The following is a 23,823-nucleotide window of genomic DNA, read 5'->3' on the forward strand; positions in this document are numbered from 1 at the left end:
GACCTTCCCTGCCTTAGGTTTGATATGCTGCTTCCATTTTGTGTATCCTTTAATCAGATATTTAATCCATTTTATTAAGCTATCTTTACTTGATAATATACTTGAACTTTTTGACCATTTGTGTTTTACCAACGTCTTTTACCAAAATCTCGTGCATTTCTACAACGAAAAATTTTTATTTTCTCTGCAGAGATTCTCGAAAGTGGACTATTGGTAATTGTGTTGTCCTCTACAAGAATACCTGGTTGAAGCAGTGCTTACATATTATGTAAGGGGCAATGAAAAAGTTTCCACTCAATGTCCGTTAAGTCCCAAATCGTCATATCAATCAGGCAGAGTTGCCGTGATTATTGAGACAATTCTCCCACCGACACACCAGGTTGAAGATCCCAATTTGATGAAACAGCACGTCATGTTACGTGATGATGTCTGTAATTTCCTGCTGCTCAGCCTTATCCGATTGAAATCGTTGACCTTTCAAGGCCCTTTTAAGGAATGTTCGGTGTGATAATTGCATTTTGAAAAAAAAATGGTTCAAATGGCTCTGAGCACTATGGGACTCAACTGCTGTGGTCATAAGTCCCCTAGGACTTAGAACTACTTAAACCTAACTAACCTAAGGACAGCACACAACACCCAGCCATCACGAGGCAGAGAAAATCCCTGACCCCGTTGCATTTTGAGAGGTGAGGAATATAAACTATAGGGAGGGTGCCTGCGTGTCTCCCACTTCAGTCGGCGTAACGGATAAGCCTGGTCTATGAGATCGACTAGGGTGTTGTGTCGAATCACGACCAGCTTGGAACTTTGCGCAACATTCCACAGCTGTGATTTTCGAGAGATTTGGTGACCCCCACACACATCGCTCGTGGAAGTCTTTCGGCCGCCATGAAAAGAATAACAGCAGGTTGGTCCTGTTTGGGCGCATTTGGTAACAACGTCGCTGTTGTTCACGTTTCCATATGTACAGCACATACATTCTAAAGACACGAATACTGCCCACATGTCGGGGCTTATATACCGGCATCGGAGTTGCGCTACGTTTCATATTCGCTGCAGCAACACCCTCCAATGGAAATCTTATCATCGCCCCTTATACATATGTACAGAGTTATACATTGTATATTCACCAATCTGTCCTGTGTTGAACGCTAGTATTCTACAATCAGTACAAGATGTCACTTAATTTCTGTGTAGCACTGTGGCCTAAAAAAATTAATAAATTATATGAATGCATGGTGTCTGTTTTTTTTTTCGGATATGTCTGAAAGAACAGACAGCATGCAGAACCCGTAGCTGTGAAATGTATTATGTAAACTGAAGGTGGAGGCGGGAGAAAGGACAAGGAAGAGAAGGTATTGTTGATATTAGCAGCATCAGGACTTTGTGTGGCGTCAGAGGCGACGAGCAAAAATGTGTACCAGACCAGGATTCGAACCTTTGATTTCCTGCTTACTACGTAATAACGTTAACCATTGCACCACCTGGACACAGCGTATACGCCCATTGCTTGGTCTGTCTCAGCATGTCTCTCGACCGACCCACTTTCTTACCTAACGCCACCTGCTCAGAGATTCCGGTAGGAGGTCGGACATAACAGTGCATCCCCACTGAATGTTGTGGATCCATTGTCCATCGAAGTGAATCATACTCAGTGCGGTTGCGTCTGACCTCCTGCCGGAATCTCTAGCAGCAGGCATCGAGGACATTGACAGGGTCTACTGACAGGTTTCGCTAGGTGGCAACAGGTGTCGGCCGAGAGACGTATCGAGATAGTCCACGCAGCTGCCATAAACACTGTATGGCGCAGTGGTTACCGCAATTGCCTAGTAACCAGGGGATCCAGGGTTTCAGTACCAGTGCGGTACATATTTTCTGTCGTCACTACTGATGCCCCACAAAGCCCTGATGCAGCTGATGCCAATAACACCTTTCCTTTCATTTGCTCCCCCTCCTCCTTCAATTTAAACAACAAAAAACACACACAGTTCGTGTGTACATACAACGGATGTAGTTAATCACCTGATAGAGGATGACAAAGGAGGCCCACTGTACACGCAGTGAAGTTGAACCGCCTTTGTTTATCTGTTTATTTGTGCGGCTACTGACGTTCGTGTCCTCGCAATGGCTTGTCCCGCTGCGCGTCTCCTTACACATACGCACAGTACTCGTAGCGCAGGTGGAATGACACAGTGTCCCTTTTGTCGGCGCCCAGAGCGCCTGCAGGCGTTCGACTTTGGCCGGGAGGAGAACCTCAGCAAGTACGGCAGCGAGCGGCCGCCGGCCTACCACGTCGTCAACTCGACGCTGCCCACCGCCTTCTTCCTCGGGACGCGCGACCGGCTGGTCTCCTTTGAGGTACGCAGTTCACTGTTGCCAGTAATACCACTTTCATTATTATGGTCAAGTGAGTTCTACTCACTGATAGCTACAACTAGTTATTTACTTCAGTTACTTGTCGTGGAGACCCTTCAGATACTTCGCCTTGTCAATAAAGACATACCACTGGACTTACTGGAACGAATCAAACTCGATGTAGCACTTGACTGTCCGCTCAATGACAAGACCAAACTGGCAACCTTGACCTTCCCACAGCATTTCCAATATTTGCCAACTACGTAAGAGCAGTTAATGATCAGCCCCTTTCCCTCTGTCCTCTTACTACTTTATTGCACTTGTGACTGTGCCGAAACGAACTCTATAGATAGAAGTATAACTAATTACGTGGTAATGCTGAAAAGCAATGTCTCCGAATTTTTTATGTGAAAACTCTTGCTACTTTTTACATCAAACAAACTGTATTGACATTCCACATCTTTATTCTTCATGTCTACATACTTATTTCCCGACATAGGCACCGTGGTGACCAACACATTTCTCCCGACGAGACTAGTTAGTTGGTACCGTCACCGTTGAACGTGTGCCTTTACTGATGGAGCTACAACGTCACCTTTGCTTTCACCGCTTCATCTCCATCAAAGTGAAGGCCTCGAAGCTATTTTTTCAGTTTTGGAAACAGACGAAAAACGGATGAGGTAAAGTCGGGACAGTAGGAAATATTATTGATGGCAGTGAACTGAAGGCGTCAGATTCATCCAGATATTGCAACTCTAGTGTGGGGTCTGGCATTGTACGCTGAAGGAGAGAACCTTCTGTGTGTGGACCTTACGTGATATCTAGGTCTTTGACTTAATATGCGCTGTGGGCGAATGAGAAAGGACACTTCCCGATTTTGTACTTCTACCCATTACACTTTCAAAGAACACTATTCAAAGTTTATCAATGATGTTAGCCGCATTTGGGAATCGAAATGAATCGATGGTAACAGCGGAAATTTGCGCCCAAACGTGACTCCAACTCGGATCTTTCGCTTGGCGCAAGTGGTTGCCTTAACCGCTTCGGCCACCCAAGCACGCTTCCCATCTGACCAGATTCACAGCCTGTTACACAACACTAGCGTAGCGTCACCTACGCATGAAACGCTCACTCACCATCCAGTATTCCCACAAAAGATAGCGTTTGGCGTGCAGCTTCACTGAGATAATGCCTTCAAATTCGTCTTGTAGTTATGCAGATTTGTATGTTCAAAAAGACAAAAGAACAGACTTGATGGTTTCGGTTAAAACCTTAGATCACGATTTCTTTTTTCTTTTCTCTTGCAACATCCGATATTGATGAAATAAGCCCATACGTTGCCACAAGGTAGACTAAAGTTACCTGGGAAAACACCATAAAATTCCGCCTCGTTGTTTTGGAGATTAGCGTGTTCGAATAGACAAATACATAGACACCACCGTTTTACAGCTTTGTTGTTAGTATAGTGATGTACGTAGGAAATTAAAAAAATATCGACAAAATTCAAGATGGCGCAATTCCATTTTGCTTTGTGACAATCGCCCATCCCGCTCCCTCTCCTCGCCTTTAATCAGAGGGCACCATTTTATAGATCCAATCACAATGTAGCCACAGAGCAGCCATCTTGACCACGTTCAAATGTATCCGACAGGCTGAAATTTTTTGTGCCATTTTCAAAAGTATTTATCCGAAAAATTATGTAAAGGATATAACGTGTAATACTACCACATCTAATAATACACTACTGGGCATTAAAATTGCTACACCACGAAGATGACGTGCTACAGACGCGAAATTTAACCGACGGGAAGAAGATGCTGTGATATGCAAATGATTAGCTTTTCAGAGCATTCACACAAGGTTGGCGCCGGTGGCGACACCTACAACGTGCTGACATGAGGAAAGTTTCCAACCTATTTCTCATACACAAACAGCAGTTGACCGGCGTTGCCTGGTGAAACGTTGTTGTGATGCCTCGTGTAAGAAGGAGACATGCGTACCATCAAGTTTCTCACTTTGATAAAGGTCGGATTGTAGCCTATCGCGATTGCGGTTTATCGTATCACGACATTGCTGCTCGCGTTGGTCGAGATCTAATGACTGTTAGCAGAATATGGAATCGGTGGGTTCAGGAGGGTAATACGGAACGCCGTGCTGGATCCCAACGGCCTCGTATCACTAGCAGTCGAGATGATTGGCACCTTATCCGCGTGGCTGTAACTGATCGTGCAGCCACGTCTCGAACCCTGAGTCAACAGATGGGGACGTTTGCAAGACAGCACCCATCTGCACGAACAGTTCGACGATGTTTGCAGCTGCATGGAATATCAGATCGGAGACCATGGCTGCGATTACCCTTGACGCTGCATCACAGACAGGAGCGCCTGCGATGGTGTACTCAACGACGAACCTGGGTGCACGAATGGCAAAACGTCATTTTTTCGGATGAATCCAGATTCTGTTTACAGCATCATGATGGTCGCATCCGTGTTTGGCGACATCGCGGTGAACGCACATTGGAAGCGTGTATTCGTCATCGCCATACTGCCGTATCACCCGGCGTGATGGTATGGGGTGCCATTGGTTACACGTCTCGGTCACCGCTTGTTCGCACTGACCGCACTTTGAACAGTGGACGTTACATTTCAGATGTGTTACGACCCGTGGCTCTACCCTTCATTCGATCCCTGCGAAACCCTACATTTCAGCAGGATAATGCACGACCGCATGTTGCATGTCCTGTACGGGCCAATCTGGATATGGAAAATGTTCGACTGCTGCCCTGGCCAGCACATTCTCCAGATCTCTCACCAACTGAAAACGTCTGGTCAATGGTGGCTGAGCAACTGGCTTGTCACAATACGCCAGTTACTACTCTTGATGAACTGTGGTATCGTGTTGCAGCTGCATGGGCAGCTGTACCTGTACACGCCATCAAAGCTCTGTTTGACTCAATGCCCAGCCCTATCAAGACCGTTATTACGGCCAGAGGTGGTTGTTCTTAATACTGATTTCTCAGGATCTATGTATCCAAATTGCGTGAAAATTCAATCACTTGTCAGTTCTAGTATAATATATTTGTCCAATGAATACCCGTTGATCATCTGCATTTCTTCTTGGTGTAGCAATTTTAATGACCAGTAGTGTATTTTACAGACAATTAAAATGAAACAATGTAGACTCAGAGCAGTTGTCTTGAACGTGCCCAATGTAGCCAATAGATCTGAATATTCTGGTATATGTTCTAAAGTGTTATCCAAAAATCACGTAAAACAGCACTTGCGTTCATGCATATGTCTATTTATACACAACAAATGGCGTAGTCCTTAACGGAGCATCACACGAATTATTTCCCACTTTTAAGGTACTCTATGACGCATCATAGCTAACACTTGGTTCAAGAATCATAAACGAAGGTTGTATACCTGGAAGAATCCTGGAGATACTAAAAGGTATCAGATAGATTATATAATGGTAAGACAGAGATTTAGCAACCAGGTCTTAAATTGTAAGACATTTCCAGGGGCAGATGTGGACTCTGACCACAATCTATTGGTTATGAACTGTAGATTAAAACTGAAGAAATTACAAGAAGGAGCTAATTTAAGGAGATGGGACCTGGATAAACTAACTAAACCAGAGGTTGTACAGAGTTTCAGGGAGAGCATAAGGGAACAATTGACAGGAATGGGGGAAAGAAATACAGTAGAAGAAGAATGGGTAGCTCTGAGGGACGAAGTAGTGAAGGCAGCAGAGGATCAAGTAGGTAAAAAGACGAGGGCTAATAGAAATCCTTGGGTAACTGAAGAAATATTGAATTTAATTGACGAAAGGAGAAAATATAAAAATGCAGTAAATGAAGCAGGCAAAAGGGAATACAAACGTCTCAAAAATGAGATCGACAGGAAGTGCAAAATGGCTAAGCAGGGATGGCTAGAGGACAAATGTAAGGATGTAGAGGCTTGTCTCACTAGGGGTAAGATAGATACTGCCTACAGGAAAATTAAAGAGACCTTTGGAGAGAAGAGAACCACTTGTATGAATATCAAGAGCTCAGATGGCAACCCAGTTCTAAGCAAAGAAGGGAAGGCAGAAAGGTGGAAGGAGTATATAGAGGGTTTATACAAGGGCGATGTACTTGAGGACAGTATTATGGAAATGGAAGAGGATGTAGATGAAGATGAAATGGGAGATAAGATACTGCGTGAAGAGTTTGACAGAGCACTGAAAGACCTGAGTCGAAACAAGGCCCTGGGAGTAGACAACATTCCATTGGAACTACTGATGGCCTTGGGAGAGCCAGTCATGACAAAACTCTACCATCTGGTGAGCAAGATGTATGAGACAGGCGAAATACCCACAGACTTCAAGAAGAATATAATAATTCCAATCCCAAAGAAAGCAGGTGTTGACAGATGTGAAAATTACCGAACTATCAGTTTAATAAGTCACAGCTGCAAAATACTAACACGAATTCTTTACAGACGAATGGAAAAACTGGTAGAAGCGGACCTCGGGGAAGATCAGTTTGGATTCCGTAGAAATGTTGGAACACGTGAGGCAATACTAACCTTACGACTTATCTTAGAAGAAAGATTAAGAAAAGGCAAACCTACGTTTCTAGCATTTGTAGACTTAGAGAAAGCTTTTGACAACGTTAACTGGAATACCCTCTTTCAAATTCTGAAGGTGGCAGGGGTAAAATACAAGGAGCGAAAGGTTATTTACAATTTGTACAGAAACCAGATGGCAGTTATAAGAGTCGAGGGGCATGAAAGGGAAGCAGTGGTTGGGAAAGGAGTGAGACAGGGTTGTAGCCTCTCCCCGATGTTATTCAATCTGTATATTGAGCAAGCAGTAAAGGAAACAAAAGAAAAATTCGGAGTAGGTATTAAAATTCATGGACAAGAAGTAAAAACTTTGAGGTTCGCCGATGACATTGTAATTCTGTCAGAGACAGCAAAGGACTTGGAAGAGCAGTTGAACGGAATGGACAGTGTCTTGAAAGGAGGATATAAGATGAACATCAACAAAAGCAAAACGAGGATAATGGAATGTAGTCAAATTAAATCTGGTGATGCTGAGGGGATTAGATTAGGAAATGAGATACTTAAAGTAGTAAAGGAGTTTTGCTATTTAGGGAGTAAAATAACTGATGGTCGAAGTAGAGAGGATATAAAATGTAGACTGGCAATGGCAAGGAAATTGTTTCTGAAGAAGAGAAATTTGTTAGTGTCGAGTATAGATTTAAGTGTCAGGAAGTCATTCCATGTAGGCTTTCACGGCCGGCGTCTCCGTAGTTGAGAACGAAACGTTAGGGAGAAGAAGTTTTACAGATCGACCACGGCAACTTAGCCCGGAAGTGTTTATTGATGATGATGATGTCAGGAAGTCGTTTCTGAAAGTATTTGTATGGAGTGTAGCCATGTATGGAAGTGAAACATGGACGATAACCAGTTTGGACGAGAATAGAAGCTTTCGAAATGTGGTGCTACAGAAGAATGCTGAAGATAATGTGGGTAGATCACGTAACTAATGAGGAGGTATTGAACAGAATTGGGGAGAAGAGAAGTTTGTGGCACAACTTGACTAGAAGAAGGGATCGGTTGGTAGGACATGTTTTGAGGCATCAAGGGATCACAAATGTAACATTGGAGGGCAGCGTGGAGGGTAAAAATCGTAGAGGGAGACTAAGAGATCAATACACTAAGCAGATTCAGAAGGATGTAGGTTGCAGTAGGTACTGGGAGATGAAGAAGCTTGCACAGGATAGAGTAGCATGGAGAGCTGCATCAAACCAGTCTCAGGACTGAAGACCACAACAACAACAATGACGCATGTCCAGTGTCGTAAAGCAGACAGGCAGGCGCCAGCAGAGTGAACTTGCTGAGCGAGCGTTTTGTTTGTCACAACGACTCTTGTCTTGCTGGCATCCATTGCGTTCTCGGCTCACCCTGCAGCAAGACACAAATGGGCAAAACTGCTGGCCTAACTTACCGCTTGAAGTCAACTTGTCGACGAGAATCACCAAAGTGAATAACGTTATTATCACTTCAAAATTCGGCAATAATTCGTCTATAAAGCCGATATGAAAGTCAGCCAAATATTACGGTGTCTCTATGCTGGTGTTGTTATGCTTTGAAAATCAGTCAAACATTATACTTAGTAAAATCTAAGACATTGGCTGCATTTGCTGTACATGATGTGTGTCATCTTCTGCTGATAATTCCAAACAGTACTAGTACTTATTCGTAAATATAAGAAGGAAGGATTGCTATACTTTTAACTGCCCGCTTTCAAAATCAGTGAGAAATTATAATGCCCCTTGCTAGAATATTAACGGTGAACTGGAGTACAAAAAGTTTATCATATTCTGCTGATAATACTAAATCATGCTGAAACACAGTGTAAAATATTGTACTGTAACCATCCAGGGTGAATTACCTAAAACGTACGCCGCAAACGTCGCGAAAATAGAAAGTACTATTGATGTGAGGTTTTCACAGAATGATTGATAGTTAGGGGCTCGTATTGTTAGCCAATAAAGAGATTGTAATAACACTTAGAAACTAGAAACCAGTGCAGAAAATGCAGACAGGCTCTTGGTGTAACGGGAGTGTAGGAAGAATGCAATTCGTTCTTGTACAGTCTATGCAGCAAGATATCCAATAGATCAACCGTCTCAGCAAATATTTATCACCTCTTCAAGCAGTTACGTGAATGTGATAGTGTAATACCTAGAAAACGTAACAGAAGGGAAGAAGCGACGACAGAAGAGGAGGAAATAAATGTTCTTGATGCTGTTGCAGTTGATCCGCACGTTACCTCCCGCGCAATCGCACGAGGAAGTGGCATCAGTCCTATACATTCTCCATCGGCGTAAGTTCCATCCCTGTCACATCTCCCTTCGTCAAGAGCTCCATGAAAACTATTATGAGAATCGTGTTCTGTTCATGGGCATTAAGACAGGATACTCCCAATGTATCAGGAATCATTTTTAGTGGTGAAGCACATTTACTAATCATTGCCAGGTAAGGCTCCGAAACATGCACTACTCATCTGTGGACAATCCCCGTTGGCTTCATCAGGCAGGACGTCAGCGTCCATGGAGCGTCAACATGTGGTGCGGGGTACTGAATCAGCAGGTCATGGGCCCAACCTCCATAGATGGAACACTGAATGGGCACAAGTATCGTAGCCTCCTAATAGACCATCTTCGGCGGCTGGTTCTATTCTTTTATCTTGGCGGCTCGCGCATGCCCTCCCAGACGCGGGAGATTGCTGCGTTGCCAGTTGCACACGACGCACACGCCAATAGAAGCAGCGCCATAGTATAGCATAGTTCGCAAGCTTACGTTTAGGGGGGAGCGCGCAGTTCATGAAGTAAAGCCACCACGGCCGCATTAACCCTTTCGCTGCTACAAAGACGTGTTCCCTGCATTCCGCGCTGTGCGCGATTTTGTCACTGCACTGCTCGCCTGTGCAGACACATCGTGTTCCGACTGCTTTGACACTCTTATCAATCGATTCCACAAAAACTATTTGGCCCAAAAATTAGATTTTTACACATCTTCTTGACTGATACCTTCCCCCCATAAATGTCTTAATTTTGTTTCGATGTTCAACGCAGTTATTATGCAGCATTAAATATAGTAAACCATTGCATGAAATTTTGAAGAGTTTGCAGAGGTAAAAGTCCATAGAGTATACTTTCCGTATGGTCGATTTTAGTTGCCACGATGTTGAGAATGAAATGTGGACAAGATACCTAAATTTCATATAAAATTTACTGTATAACAATAGCTCATTTAAGTACCACATAGGTGTCGTATGTAATATTGAGAAATATTCCGTCTTTCGCGACTGTAACAAAAGTTTTATTTACACTGAGCACCATGTGTCTGCACAGGCGAGCAGTGCAGCGCGGAATGCGGCGAGCACGTTGTCTGCAGCAGCGAAAGGGTAATGAAGAGACAAAGCACTAGAAATTTCAAAAAATTGCATTCAAACGAATATAATTCGTGAAGCAAGGCACTTCGACATTGTTTTTAAATAATGAAAACATTAAGCACCACACAAGGTTTGAACTCATAACCTTTCGCGTAGCAGCCCAACAACTTAACCGTTACGCTAACGCCATTATGACTATAACACGTCACGCAAAATACTGACAAACACTGTTGGTATGACTATGAATTACTCACGCTTCGTCGAAGTACAATAGGAAATAAACAATTACCGCTGTTCTTTATTGCGAAAAAGCGGTTCGTGAGAGTGATACAAACACCTTTCCTTGCTATCGCCTTAGGAGTCTTATTGCTTGTTTGGTTTAATTAATTAATAGAATATGAAGTAATTGGTATAAAGAATGCTTTTCTCCAAACTTTCTATAAAAGAATGTCTGCTATCAACACATTGCTTTTGTTCTATTACTTTATTTATGACTGAACGTTTCTAAAACAGAAAACACTCGTCCATGCTCTACACTTCAGTCGAGATGTGGCAACGTCGTTCTCTGTTCATTCGCTGACTGTGTTTTGTGACGTCAGATGCGCAGAACGAACCTAAACTCGGCCGCCAACATAAATGACGCGCACTTTAGATGTCGTTCCTCTGCAGACTAGGAGGCACCTGTGCTACCAACGTGATGGCTGTCCAGCCATACCCCACGAAGTACTACAGCAATTCTTCATGAATTGTTTCCAGATCGTTGGATTGGACACAGAAGACCTGTACTTTGGCTGGCCCGTTCCCCAGATTTGACGCCGGTACACTTTTTCGTGTTGGGGAAGGTGATAGACACTGTCTATAAGGACATACCGACTACACCTGATGATATGCAACGATGTATTACTGCAGCCTCCGCTAAAATGCTAGCACGTGTACAGCAGTCGTTATATACCCGACTGGAAGCATGTATTGCCACAGCCAGTCGTAATTTTGAACACAACCTGTGATGGTCAATTGATTCGTTGCTAGTAAGAATCTACATGACTAGTGTTTACACTCACGTTACTCTTTAATGTATGGTACCACAGGTATTATACAAGTGTCATTGTGGGTACTTTCCAAAATGTGATATCTTCTAAGACTCGCACTAGAATCCAGCAGAGAATACCACTGGCATTCTAATTTACCCTACCTTTAGTATATTAATGTCAATAGGCATGGTTCATTTACAGAAGTGTATATTTGCACAAAAATACACTTTCTGGGTATTATTAGAATCTGTTTATTGGATAGCAACACGAGCCCCTGACTACCAATCCATTCTGTGAAAGCTGCACATCAGTATCATTTTTTTATTTCCGCAATACTTGCAGTCCAAGCTTTAGGTGATTCGCCCTGTACATCTTACCAGAATTTTTATAAATCACAGTTGATCTGCAAACTTTTTGCTCTTACAACTGATCACCGTTTGCTGTGGGGTGTCAGCTATTTGAGAACCTGGACCTACTGGATAGGGTGGTAGTGGGGGGTGGGGGGGGGGGGGGGAGGGAGCTGTGTCAAAGTACTGGTATGTCAGTTAATAGTGGCCTGTTTTCCAGTGTAAACATATAACAGCTGGTAACAGGTAATGGTAAATGATATAGGACAAATGATACGTGGTACAAGGGTAATGGGTAATAACTAAACAGGTAGCAGGTAATGGATAATGGGTAATGGGGAAATCTAACCAGATAATGTGTATTAATTGTTTACCATTTACAGTTTTCCATTTACCATTTACATGTGGAACTTACCAGTAATTGATTACCTATTTTTTTGCTACCCATTACCTGTTACCCATTTACTTTTTACCATCCACCATTTACCATTCACTATTAACCATTACACAATGCCCATGACCCATTACCGATTTGTGATTTACTGTGTACTGTTTACTATTATCTGTTACTTGTTAGCTGTTCACTGATTACTCTTTACCATTTACCGTTGCCTGTTTTCAATGGAAAATGACCCCCAGTCGCTGAAATCACCCAGCAGCTGACAAACATCCCACACCTTACCCAGTAGCTCACAGTCACCCCATAGCAAGAGCTAGTAAATCAGAGTTCCCAGGATAACTCTGATTCATAAAATTCATACAAAATATCTGGATGGATGATGGTAGTTTCCACTGTATGAGGACATGATTTAGCATTATCAGCAGGGTATGAGAAACTTTTTGGAATGAAAGACAAAGTCAATACCTTACCATCAGTATAACGTTTGACTGACTTTGAGAGCATAAGAAACTTGCTTTCATACCTATTCAGATATACCATTGTTCAGTGCGGTATAACATTACGGTGTCATGTAGTTTCCACTGTTAAGGCGACATACGCTTTGAACTGAAAGGTGAAGTTAGCACCTTTGCATGAGGTCACTATAATACTTGAACGCCTCTGATACCACTTTTTAGAGACGATTTTTTATCGAATTAAGATATTGAATAACATTGTTTTTTTTTCGCAATTCTCGTTGACAAGTGCACTTCAAGCTTAACTTACATCACCATTAGTGCCCATGTGTGTTTTGCAGTGCATCTTTCATGTCGTACTACACGAAGCCGAGAATCAGATGCCCTGGACTTCAGCAAGACAAGTTAGTTGGAATAAGTAAAACGTTCAGTCAGTGAGTATTTTCTCAGTGACACTTGATGAGCATTGTAGAACAGTCCAGAGGCGTAGAATAAACGATTCGAGGCCCTATTGTGGCTTACAACTATGGTACAGAAATCGAACTTTGCATGTACCCAAGTACAGTATTACAAATTTTTCCATAAATACTTTTGAAAACCACACAGAACGGTTCAGATTGATTACTTTTAAGCAGTTCCATTTGAATGGTCTACTCGAACGTTTCACACTGTCTTTTCTGGATAAATACCTTTGAACATAGTACAAAAATTCAGATCGTTCGAATACTTCTGAGCACGACGAAAAATGCTGCTCTGAGGCTACATTGTGCTAGTTCTATCGTTTTAATGTTTCATTTTAATATCCGTAAAGTACTTTAATGTTCAGATATTGCAAGTTACACTGAATACGTAATGTATTGGGTAAATCTATTTGAACAAGATGGGAAAAAAATCAGGACATTTGACTACTTCCGAGAAATGTCAAGATTGCTACATTGTGATTGGATGTTTCATTGTACGGGTCTATAAAGTACTTTTAATGTGCAAATATCGAATTTTACACCCTTTAAGCAGGCCGCGGTGGTCTAGCGGTTCTAGGCGCTCAGTCCGGAACCGCGCCACTGCTACGGTCGCAAGTTCGAATCCTGCCTCGGACATGGATGTGTGTGATGTCCTTAGGTTAGTTAGGTTTAAGTAGTTCTAAGTTCTAGGGAACTGATGACCACAGATGTTAAGTCCCATAGTGCTCAGAGCCATTTGAACCATTTTTACACCCTTAAATAATTTTCAGGAAATATGCTTTTGAACACGGTGCAAGAAATTTAAAGCATTCAGATACTTTCGAGCCCAGTCAAGATGGCTTTAGTGAGATTGGCTCTCTCATCCCTGATGATCTGTGGATTACTATGCTCTGACCAGTAGGGGAAGGGGAGGGGATGGGTAGGTGTTGCAAAGGACAAACGGCCTAGTTCCGTCATCTTGGATCTTTTTAATTTCTCACAATCTTGCATTTTTAAATTTCCTGCCAATGATATATTGAATTTTTAAATTTCCTGCCATCCACCATCCTCATGGACTTAATGCGTACAAAGGCACTGATGATGTCATTGCCCTTGGCATGTAGGTGAACCACTGTCCCTACGTGCAGGCAACCTAATGGACAAAGGCCATAATGACTTAGAGTCAGCGTTGATGCACCGCTAACAGTTTCATTGGAATTCCTCTTAGGGTGATTTACAGCACTTCATGAACAATACCGAGAACTGACGAAAAGTTTCCAGTGACATGCCATTTCACAAAAAATAAAGTTTTGCCATTTTCAGACGTGACGTTGTATATCCAAGAAATGTTTCCAGGTTTTGAAATCAGCATGAGAGATTGCTTTATAATGAGTTTGTAACGTCCCCGCTCTTGCGTACGTTAACTCTTTAAAGCCTGTACTATGATAAGTTGACGGGCTTCACCTTCTAAGAAAGGATTTTATTAAATAAGATGACCGCGTGTACCTGAATGGAAGCAAAATCGGACTTTACCCAGTCAGTAACAACAATGATACGTCAAGCTAGTATAAAGTGTAACTACACGTTAATACGGACAAGAAACCTACGCAGCAAATGCTACCAATTATTAATAATACGGTCGCCAGCCTAATTAGGCATTACGTGAGTTTTTTCCTTGTACAAGTGGATGTACGTACAAACATAACCACACGTAGTAATACTGCATTATATGGAAAACTTTAGAACCAGAAAAATCTACTAAACTAGTATTTTCCCTTTTTGTACTGATCTGGACAAGCTACAAATACACAACATTACACTACAATGATTACTACACACTGCATTTTGTCTATTGATCCAACTGAAATCGGGCATAGGTTGCCCTAGAAATAGCACTTTTGAAACACACATACAATGTCAATCTTAATAAGGAAAAAAACACTGATAAATTTAGGTTTTATATTGGCTTTCACTTTGCAGATCAAATCAGTTCAGTGCACTTCAGCATTTAAATGAATAGAAATGAAAAGAATGAAAAAGGGGGGAGACCCTGAAAATGTTATGGTCACTGTGTTGAAACTATTAATTATTGGACACATGAAGCACTCAAGATTTAAAAAATATGGGTTACTATTCTTTTTGTCTTATTAATTCCTCATTTAACTACCATTATTTTTGTTTCTGTTTAATTAAGCTTCATTACTAAACCACTTTCAACATTATCTTCAAAATTTGGCAGGTCTATTATTTACCAAAATTTCATTAACAACAAAGTTCTTTAAATATCTTTCTAGCATAGATCGTTCTGCACGTAATTCTTATTAACATGAATTTTAAATCTTCATTTCGGGACACTCGGATTGCACAACATGCGGAAAGGACCCTGTCCAGGTTAGTGATTAGGATCATTAATTAATAGGGCAATTCTGGTAAAAGTCAAGTTATTATTGAACAGTTAGGAACAAATTTAACACTGGTCCAGACGGATACATTTGTAAAGATTTGACCTGTGCGAGTCGATGCGGCGGTTGGCGGGTAGCGAGATGGCGAGGCGCACAGCACACGTACAATCACAGCTATGGCTCTTGCTGTATCGGCACTTTGCTGCTTCTTGGCGTCGTAATCCTTTTTAATTCAGTGCCTATTAGATATAGCCATGCTGTATAGTCGTCGGAAACGGCACATCCGAGGCTCAAATGAAACCACTTTTTCCAGGATAGCCTCCTCGATCCGGAACGTGTTCCTCAGACCGGTGCCCAACTCCGACTGACTTGCTGAGCCCTTTATGCCGTACCGCGCCCGTGTGCATTTTCCCGCGCTCGCCTGCCATCCACCTTTTACCGCTCCCCTACAGATAGGGTATTCACCCCAGGTTTTACATTTCACATATCCTAATACATTGCCTACGTATGGACCAGGCGTACAATTACAACTTTCACCTCTTACAATATTCCCAACATTATTTAAACTTCATTTCTATTATAATATTACTTGAAATTTAACATAAATATTAAAATTTACATCGAAATGTGTTTACAGTGTCTTTAACATAACGACATGACAAGAAAAAGAAATGAAATTAAAACCTTGCTTACACTAATTTAGCGAAAATCAGAAGACAAAATTATTATATGTACAGTTGTTGTTGTTACACATGCCCCTGTTTCCAGTAAATTTCACAAAGTGTAAATTTAATGGGAACACTAAATTATACATTCATACAGTGGTTCTGACTCTTTACGTGAATGTCCAAAAATTTTATACCACATACTTCCTTTCACTCACATTATATAGGTCTATACTTTTTAACATACCAAGAACATTTACTTGTCATTTACTTAAGTGCCTTTTGCACAGTCCAACCTCTCATCACAACATTATTAAAATAGCGAATTACTCATTTTTTACTAAATTTCTCAAAGAAATAATTTCAAAATCTGGAATACAAACATTTAACTACAAAGACGAATGCAAATACCTGTATACACCATAAGACAATTTTTGGCTGCTTGCCTTGAATAGCAGTCCATTTCCTTACTTACTAAATAAAACACACACAATAATATTTAGAAAATTTACTACACATATTTGCTGCCTATTATTCAGCTTTGGGCAGTCCTTTTCACCTCATATTGTCACCTCTCCTGTATCACACTTATAATTCTCCATTGACTATTTATCTGCCCTCATTGGTATTTGGCAGTCCTTCATATTATGACTCAATTACTGTCCACTTTGGTTGTCGGCATTTAACCTTTCCTTTTCAGTCCTTTTCTCCATACATTCTTATATTTACAGTACATTTGGTAATCTGAAACTCACATAAATACATTAGCACACTGATATTGGTATACATATATTTACAGAGATTAGTTACAATTTGAATTATTTAGTTTCAGCATAAGATACAGCACATTTACTGCAAATTGCTCTCTGAGTGTACTTAGGTCACTCACTCCTAGGGACATACAGTTTCAGGTCCACAACATTTCTTACACCTAAAGGTCTTTTGGATTTTGGGTAGATCAGGTAGTAAGCATTATCGTGTGGAATGTTCTGTATTATATACGGTCCATTATAAATATATTTAAATTTGGAAATTTCATGGTTCAGTTCACTAGATTTTTCGTGGGTTTTTAAAAGAACATAATCCCCAATTTTAAATTTTGAAACTTTCAGATTTTTATCATGTCTTTTAGATCTAGATTCAGCTTTTTGCTTTGCCCTTTTTCTTACTAATTCTTTCTTTTGACTCAACCCCAAACTTGTACAAGGTGGAAACTCTAGTTTTTCCTCAATTAAACTTTTATTTCGGCTGCTAACAAAATTTCTTCCGGTGGGAACCCAGTAGTTTCATGATGTAATGTGTTCATGACATTCTCAAAATCCGATATAAATCTGCCCCAGGCTCTATGGTTGTGACTGCAGTACGTTCTACACAACCTCCCGATTTCTCGCATGTACCTTTCAACCGGGTTGCTCGCAGGATGGTAGGCTGCGATATATTTAACCTCCACACCATTTTGCTCCATTCCTTCTTTCCAAATTTTGGATATGAACTGGGGTCCATTGTCAGATAGTACTGCTTTGGGTTTCCCGATGGTTCTGAAGTATTCAACCATTCTACTAAATACAGCTTTTGCTGTTGCTTTTTTCAAGGGGTATAATTTCACAAACTTTGAGAATACTTCCAAAATTACTAAAATATATGCACAATTTCCCAAAGTCTTTGGGAGGGGACCATACAAATCTACAGATAATAATTCTAGGGTGTCTTCAGGTAATGTACTTTGCATTGGACCTCTACTAGTTTTGTTCGGTACTTTGGCCTTTTGACAGACGTCACACGACTTAATTCGTTCCTTTACTTTCTTACTGACACTACCAGCAATCACTACTACATTATTCAATTTATCCAAACATTTCTTTGGCCCACTATGCCCCAATGCTAAATGAAAATAATCTACGACATCGGTATCAAACTGGTGTGGCCAACATACTCTCCATTCCTCAGTGACTAAATCCTTCCTCCTATATAACACGCCTTTAAAGATTTTGTAATATTTCTTAATTTGAGGATACTGCACACTGTCAAAATTTACCTTCACAGATTTCCATGTTGGATCCTCATTCTGATGGTATCTCATATTTTTACATATTTGCTCAATTTTCCTTTTTCCTGAGGCCTCTTTCATATACCTTATCTGAAAAGTACCCTCTTCACCATTTTCATTGGGCACTTCACTCATACCATTAGGCAATCGAGATAAAACATCTGCCACATAATTCTCAGTACCCTTAACATAGCAAATCTCGTAATCAAATTGTTGCAGGTACAAAGCCCAACGAGTTAGCCTGCCATTAAGTAAACGACAATCTTTAAGAAAAGTTAAAGCTTTGTGGTCAGTATGTATGATGAGCTTATGGCCCCACAGATAATTTCTGAATTTCTTTAGCCCCCATATAATGGCTAAAGCTTCCTTTTCCGATATAGTGTAGTTTCTCTCGTATTTTGTTAGAGTCCTGCTTGCAAATGCGATAGTCCTGTGTTCGATTTCTTTGCCCTCACAGATTTCTTGGAAAACTTCTATACCAATTCCATAAGCACTGCTGTCAGTACTCATATGGAAAGGTTTTGACAGCATGGGGTGATGCAAAATATTGTCATTTAAAAGTTCACTTTTTAAATTTTCAAAATCTCTCCTGCACCCTTCAGTCCACACAAAAGCACTATTTTTCTTGAGTAGATTATTCAAATGAGGACTGTTAAAAACTTGCCCCTTGACGAATTTTCTATAGAATCCACATAAACCTAAAAAGGCTTTCAGCTGTTTTCTATTTCTAGGAGCTGGACACTCTGCTATTGCACTTAACTTTTCCGGGTCCTTGCCAATACTGGTCGTAGTAATAATGTGCCCCAGAAACTTTATTTCCGACTTCACAAATTCACATTTCTTCCATTTAAGTGTCATGCCCCCTGCTTGTAGAGCAACAAAAACTTTCTGCAATAGTTCACAATGCTCTTGCCATTCTTCCGTAGCAATCCGTAAATCATCTACATAAATGGTTAGCCGGGAACTCAATTCTCTCCCTAACACACAGTCCAGTGCCCTAATAAATACTGCCACAGAAGTGCTAAGCCCAAATGGCACTACTTTATACTGATAGCATTTTCCGGCGAATAGAAAAGCGGTATATTTACGGGATTCTTTACTCAATGGGATTTGCCAGTATCCGGCGGTCATGTCCAGACTGGTTAAATACTTAACGTTATAAAATTTTTGGAGCATTTCGTCTAGATTTTCAGGTCTATCTATTTCCTTCTTTACAATTTTGTTTAAAGTCCTGGCGTCGATAACTACTCTCACTCCCCCATCCCTTTTGTTCACGATGATAAGCGGACTATTATATTCGCTGCTACTCCGTTCGATAACACCCCATTTTATTTACACTCCTGGAAATTGAAATAAGAACACCGTGAATTCATTGTCCCAGGAAGGGGAAACTTTATTGACACATTCCTGGGGTCAGATACATCACATGATCACACTGACAGAACCACAGGCACATAGACACAGGCAACAGAGCATGCACAATGTCGGCACTAGTACAGTGTATATCCACCTTTCGCAGCAATGCAGGCTGCTATTCTCCCATGGAGACGATCGTAGAGATGCTGGATGTAGTCCTGTGGAACGGCTTGCCATGCCATTTCCACCTGGCGCCTCAGTTGGACCAGCGTTCGTGCTGGACGTGCAGACCACGTGAGACGACGCTTCATCCAGTCCCAAACATGCTCAATGGGGGACAGATCCGGAGATCTTGCTGACCAGGGTAGTTGACTTACACATTCTAGAGCACGTTGGGTGGCACGGGATACATGCGGACGTGCATTGTCCTGTTGGAACAGCAAGTTCCCTTGCCGGTCTAGGAATGGTAGAACGATGGGTTCGATGACGGTTTGGATGTACCGTGCACTATTCAGTGTCCCCTCGACGATCACCAGTGGTGTACGGCCAGTGTAGGAGATCGCTCCCCACACCATGATGCCGGGTGTTGGCCCTGTGTGCCTCGGTCGTATGCAGTCCTGATTGTGGCGCTCACCTGCACGGCGCCAAACACGCATACGACCATCATTGGCACCAAGGCAGAAGCGACTCTCATCGCTGAAGACGACACGTCTCCATTCGTCCCTCCATTCACGCCTGTCGCGACACCACTGGAGGCGGGCTGCACGATGTTGGGGCGTGAGCGGAAGACGGCCTAACGGTGTGCGGGACCGTAGCCCAGCTTCATGGAGACGGTTGCGAATGGTCCTCGCCGATACCCCAGGAGCAACAGTGTCCCTAATTTGCTGGGAAGTGGCGGTGCGGTCCCCTACGGCACTGCGTAGGATCCTACGGTCTTGGCGTGCATCCGTGCGTCGCTGCGGTCCGGTCCCAGGTCGACGGGCACGTGCACCTTCCGCCGACCACTGGCGACAACATCGATGTACTGTGGAGACCTCACGCCCCACGTGTTGAGCAATTCGGCGGTACGTCCACCCGGCCTCCCGCATGCCCACTATACGCCCTCGCTCAAAGTCCGTCAACTGGACATATGGTTCACGTCCATGCTGTCGCGGCATGCCACCAGTGTTAAAGACTGCGATGGAGCTCCGTATGCCACGGCAAACTGGCTGACACTGACGGCGGCGGTGCACAAATGCTGCGCAGCTAGCGCCATTCGACGGCCAACACCGCGGTTCCTGGTGTGTCCGCTGTGCCGTGCGTGTGATCATTGCTTGTACAGCCCTCTCGCAGTGTCCGGAGCAAGTATGGTGGGTCTGACACACCGGTGTCAATGTGTTCTTTTTTCCATTTCCAGGAGTGTATTTCCATTTGAACAGCCTGCTTCTTTGATATGGGTATCGAAAACGGTCTTACAAAGAAAGGTTTATGCTCTATTGTCTCAATCTGGTATTCAAAGTTCTTAACTAGGCCAGGTTTGTCCGAAAATACGGTGCTGTTACTATCTAAAATATCAAGCAATTCTGTTTTCTGTTCGGGAGATATTCCCTTCAAATTTTCCACCATTTCTTTAAAATCATGCCCCTGATTGTCACTCTCATTTATTAACTTCTGGACATGGTACACCTCATACTTGTTTGTCAAACCATCATTCCCTTGGTCAATCTCCAACAACAAAGAATCAATTTCTGAACCGAACACCTTCCCATTTTCCTCAAATTTTAATTCCAAATTCCTAGATGTACTATCAATTTTGATCACTCCCTGGCTACAATCAATAATAACCTTTTCTTTATCCAACCAATCTATTCCCAGAATCATTTCAGTACTCAAGTCTGGCACAACCAAAAAATCATGTTCAAAGTTTTGTCCTTTTATATTAAATTCAACCAAAATCTGGTTCTTTACCGGCTTGCTAGCTTTGCCAGTAGTACCAACAATCTTTACACCTGTCACTGACATAATTACTAGTCCAGGCTTATCACAAATGTGTTCGAAAAACGACTGGGAGATTGTACTTATCTGAGATCCAGTATCAAGAAGTACTTGCAATTTCACATTATAAATTTCAACTGGTATTACAGTTTGTTTAACCGTCGAATGTTTTTCATTGTTGTGATCTTCCCTAAGCAAATCTGGGTCGACGATAACATCGTCCCAAGATATGCTTTTAACATTCACCTCACCTATATCTGGCGGTTTCTTTGGTTCCGGGAGTTCAAAGTCATTAATTACTTGAACTCTTTGTAAAATAGACCCTGAGTCGTCAGGTGGCTCTTTCTTTCTTTGTTCGGTCTCAACATCTGGATTTTGTTTTGAAACTTCGTCATCATTGGGTACAATATTGCAATTAACTGTATTTTCATTATTTCCACTATTACCAAAATATTCGTCATCTGAACTATCGTCAGAATCCGACCATTCTGGATCGCTTTCAGGTTCTAACATAAAAGCTTTTCTGATACAGGCACTAAGTTCTCCCTCTGCATTCTCGTCAGGCTTTAATTTTAATTCAATATCCTCTTTTGGCAAAACGGCCTCATCATCAGCTTTACTCACATCTACTGTTACTTCATATTCAGTGTAATCCTCGTGGACTTTAATTACTTTTAGGTAATTATCTGCCCCTTCTCCATCGTGCCTTTCGGTAGCAGCTAATACTGTTGGCGGATTGTCAACAGAAGTTACTTCCTCTTCAATGCTAAGGATTTCATCCTCTAATTCCTGCCTATCATTAGCCTTCGTCCTATCGGCAGCACGCGTACCTTGCGCGGCGCTATTTACTCTCTCCTCTTTAAACTCGGGCCACGTCACCTTATCGACGTCCCTACTATCTCCTTTTCCACTAACTAATTTCTTTGCCTCATACTCCTTCTTAAAATCCTCCCACTCACATTGCTTTAGGCCCTTGTACAGATCGTCGATCTGCACACGCCAATCAGTTACTTCTGCTAATTCATTCTCGCCTTTTACTTCATTGCAAACACTGCTATCTGCACCTCGCTGTGTATTCACAGTTTCTTCTATTATTTCCTTCGCCACGGAATTATCATTCGTAATATATTCATCAGCTCTTATGGCCACGTTCGTACCTAATGCTGTCGTATTGCTAGCGGCTTTTCTCTGAACAGCTGTTCTGCTAGGCTGGGCCGTTGCCCTCTGATGCTCCACTCGCCTGTTAACAAGTAGCGCTCTGCGGGGCCGAGATGACTCATTCTGGCTCGCACCTGACGCTTGTTTCGCAACAACACGTTGCGGCGTTCCACGCCTGTCTCTAACCTGTCTCATTACTTTACTGTCAGTTCGGTAATTTTTCTTGAATCGGGGCCGGTATGTACTGTCCGCTTCCGTTTGGCCCGCAACGTTCGCGGAAATTAGTTTCCCGCGTCGTTATCATTTTGCGCGGTGTACCCTCTACCGCGACCGGGATAACTTCCTCTTCCTCTGCCTCTACCTCTACCTCTCTGTATCATATTGACGCGAAACCCTTCGCCGTCATTTCTTTCGTCATTATTACGGTTATTTCGGTTACCAAAATTTTGATAATGGGCACGACTTTCGCGCCAATGGTCTTCGTCTTCGACCCTTTCGAGAAATGCTTGGAAGCTGCGATGATTGCTTCCCACGTATCTCTTTGAATCTTCCGGAAGCTTTTTATATAACTCCCAGATTATTTCAGAATCACATCTTCTTCCTCTTAAATGTGTCAACTTCCGGTACCAATATTCGCAGAAATCTCTCAAAGAGTACCTGCCCCAGTTATCATGAAGCTTGGCCATGATAAACTCGCACCATAAATGATCCTGTTTTTGTTCGGACCAATATTCTTCCGTAAATCTTTGCTTGAATTCCTCGAACGTCATTCGTTCGGTATTCAAATTAATTCCCCAGCGCTTAGCGTCACCTGCTAAGGCGCTAATTACAACGTTTATCTTTTCCTGATCAGACAAGTGTTCAGGAAATATTCTCTCGCAATTTTTGATGAAATCTAACAGATGCCATCCGTTATGTTTCTTGGCGGGATCGAAGCGTTCCTCACCTTCTAACAGTTTCGTAATTGGTGTGCCATTACAGACAACACCAGGTCTATCTTTAATTTTATTCTCAAGGTCGAAAATTTTGCCTTGAATTTTCGAAGTATTTTGTTCACATTTTTGTACACATCCGGTAACTTTCTCACCTAAATCTCTTTCAGTGTCTGAAACTGCCTTTTTCAACTGTGAGATTCCGTGTTGACATTCGTTTACGATTTGAGTTTTAAGACCGAAAACTTTATCGTCTACTTTTGTTTCAACCAGAGGTTCTACTTTCTCTTGGATGTTGAGAATTTCAACAT

At 42.1% G+C, this 23,823-nt stretch overlaps 1 protein-coding gene across 4 annotated transcripts in view; it reads left to right on the top strand.

The window, feature by feature from the left end:
• The window catches only part of LOC126194813 (lipase member M-like), a 245,746-nt gene that overhangs the window by 197,661 nt on the left and 24,262 nt on the right, over positions 1-23,823 (top strand). For 2 of the 4 annotated variants that reach the window (XM_049933134.1, XM_049933137.1), the window contains exon 8: positions 2,216-2,358. In XM_049933134.1, the coding sequence (XP_049789091.1) occupies positions 2,216-2,358 (143 nt within the window). Of the gene's footprint in view, positions 1-2,193; positions 2,359-23,823 lie in introns of all 4 variants that reach the window. The other 2 variants (XM_049933135.1, XM_049933136.1) reach the window with 1 other exon arrangement.

This window comes from Schistocerca nitens, chromosome 7 (assembly GCF_023898315.1).
Source record: "Schistocerca nitens isolate TAMUIC-IGC-003100 chromosome 7, iqSchNite1.1, whole genome shotgun sequence".
Taxonomy (NCBI): Eukaryota; Metazoa; Arthropoda; class Insecta; order Orthoptera; family Acrididae; genus Schistocerca; species Schistocerca nitens.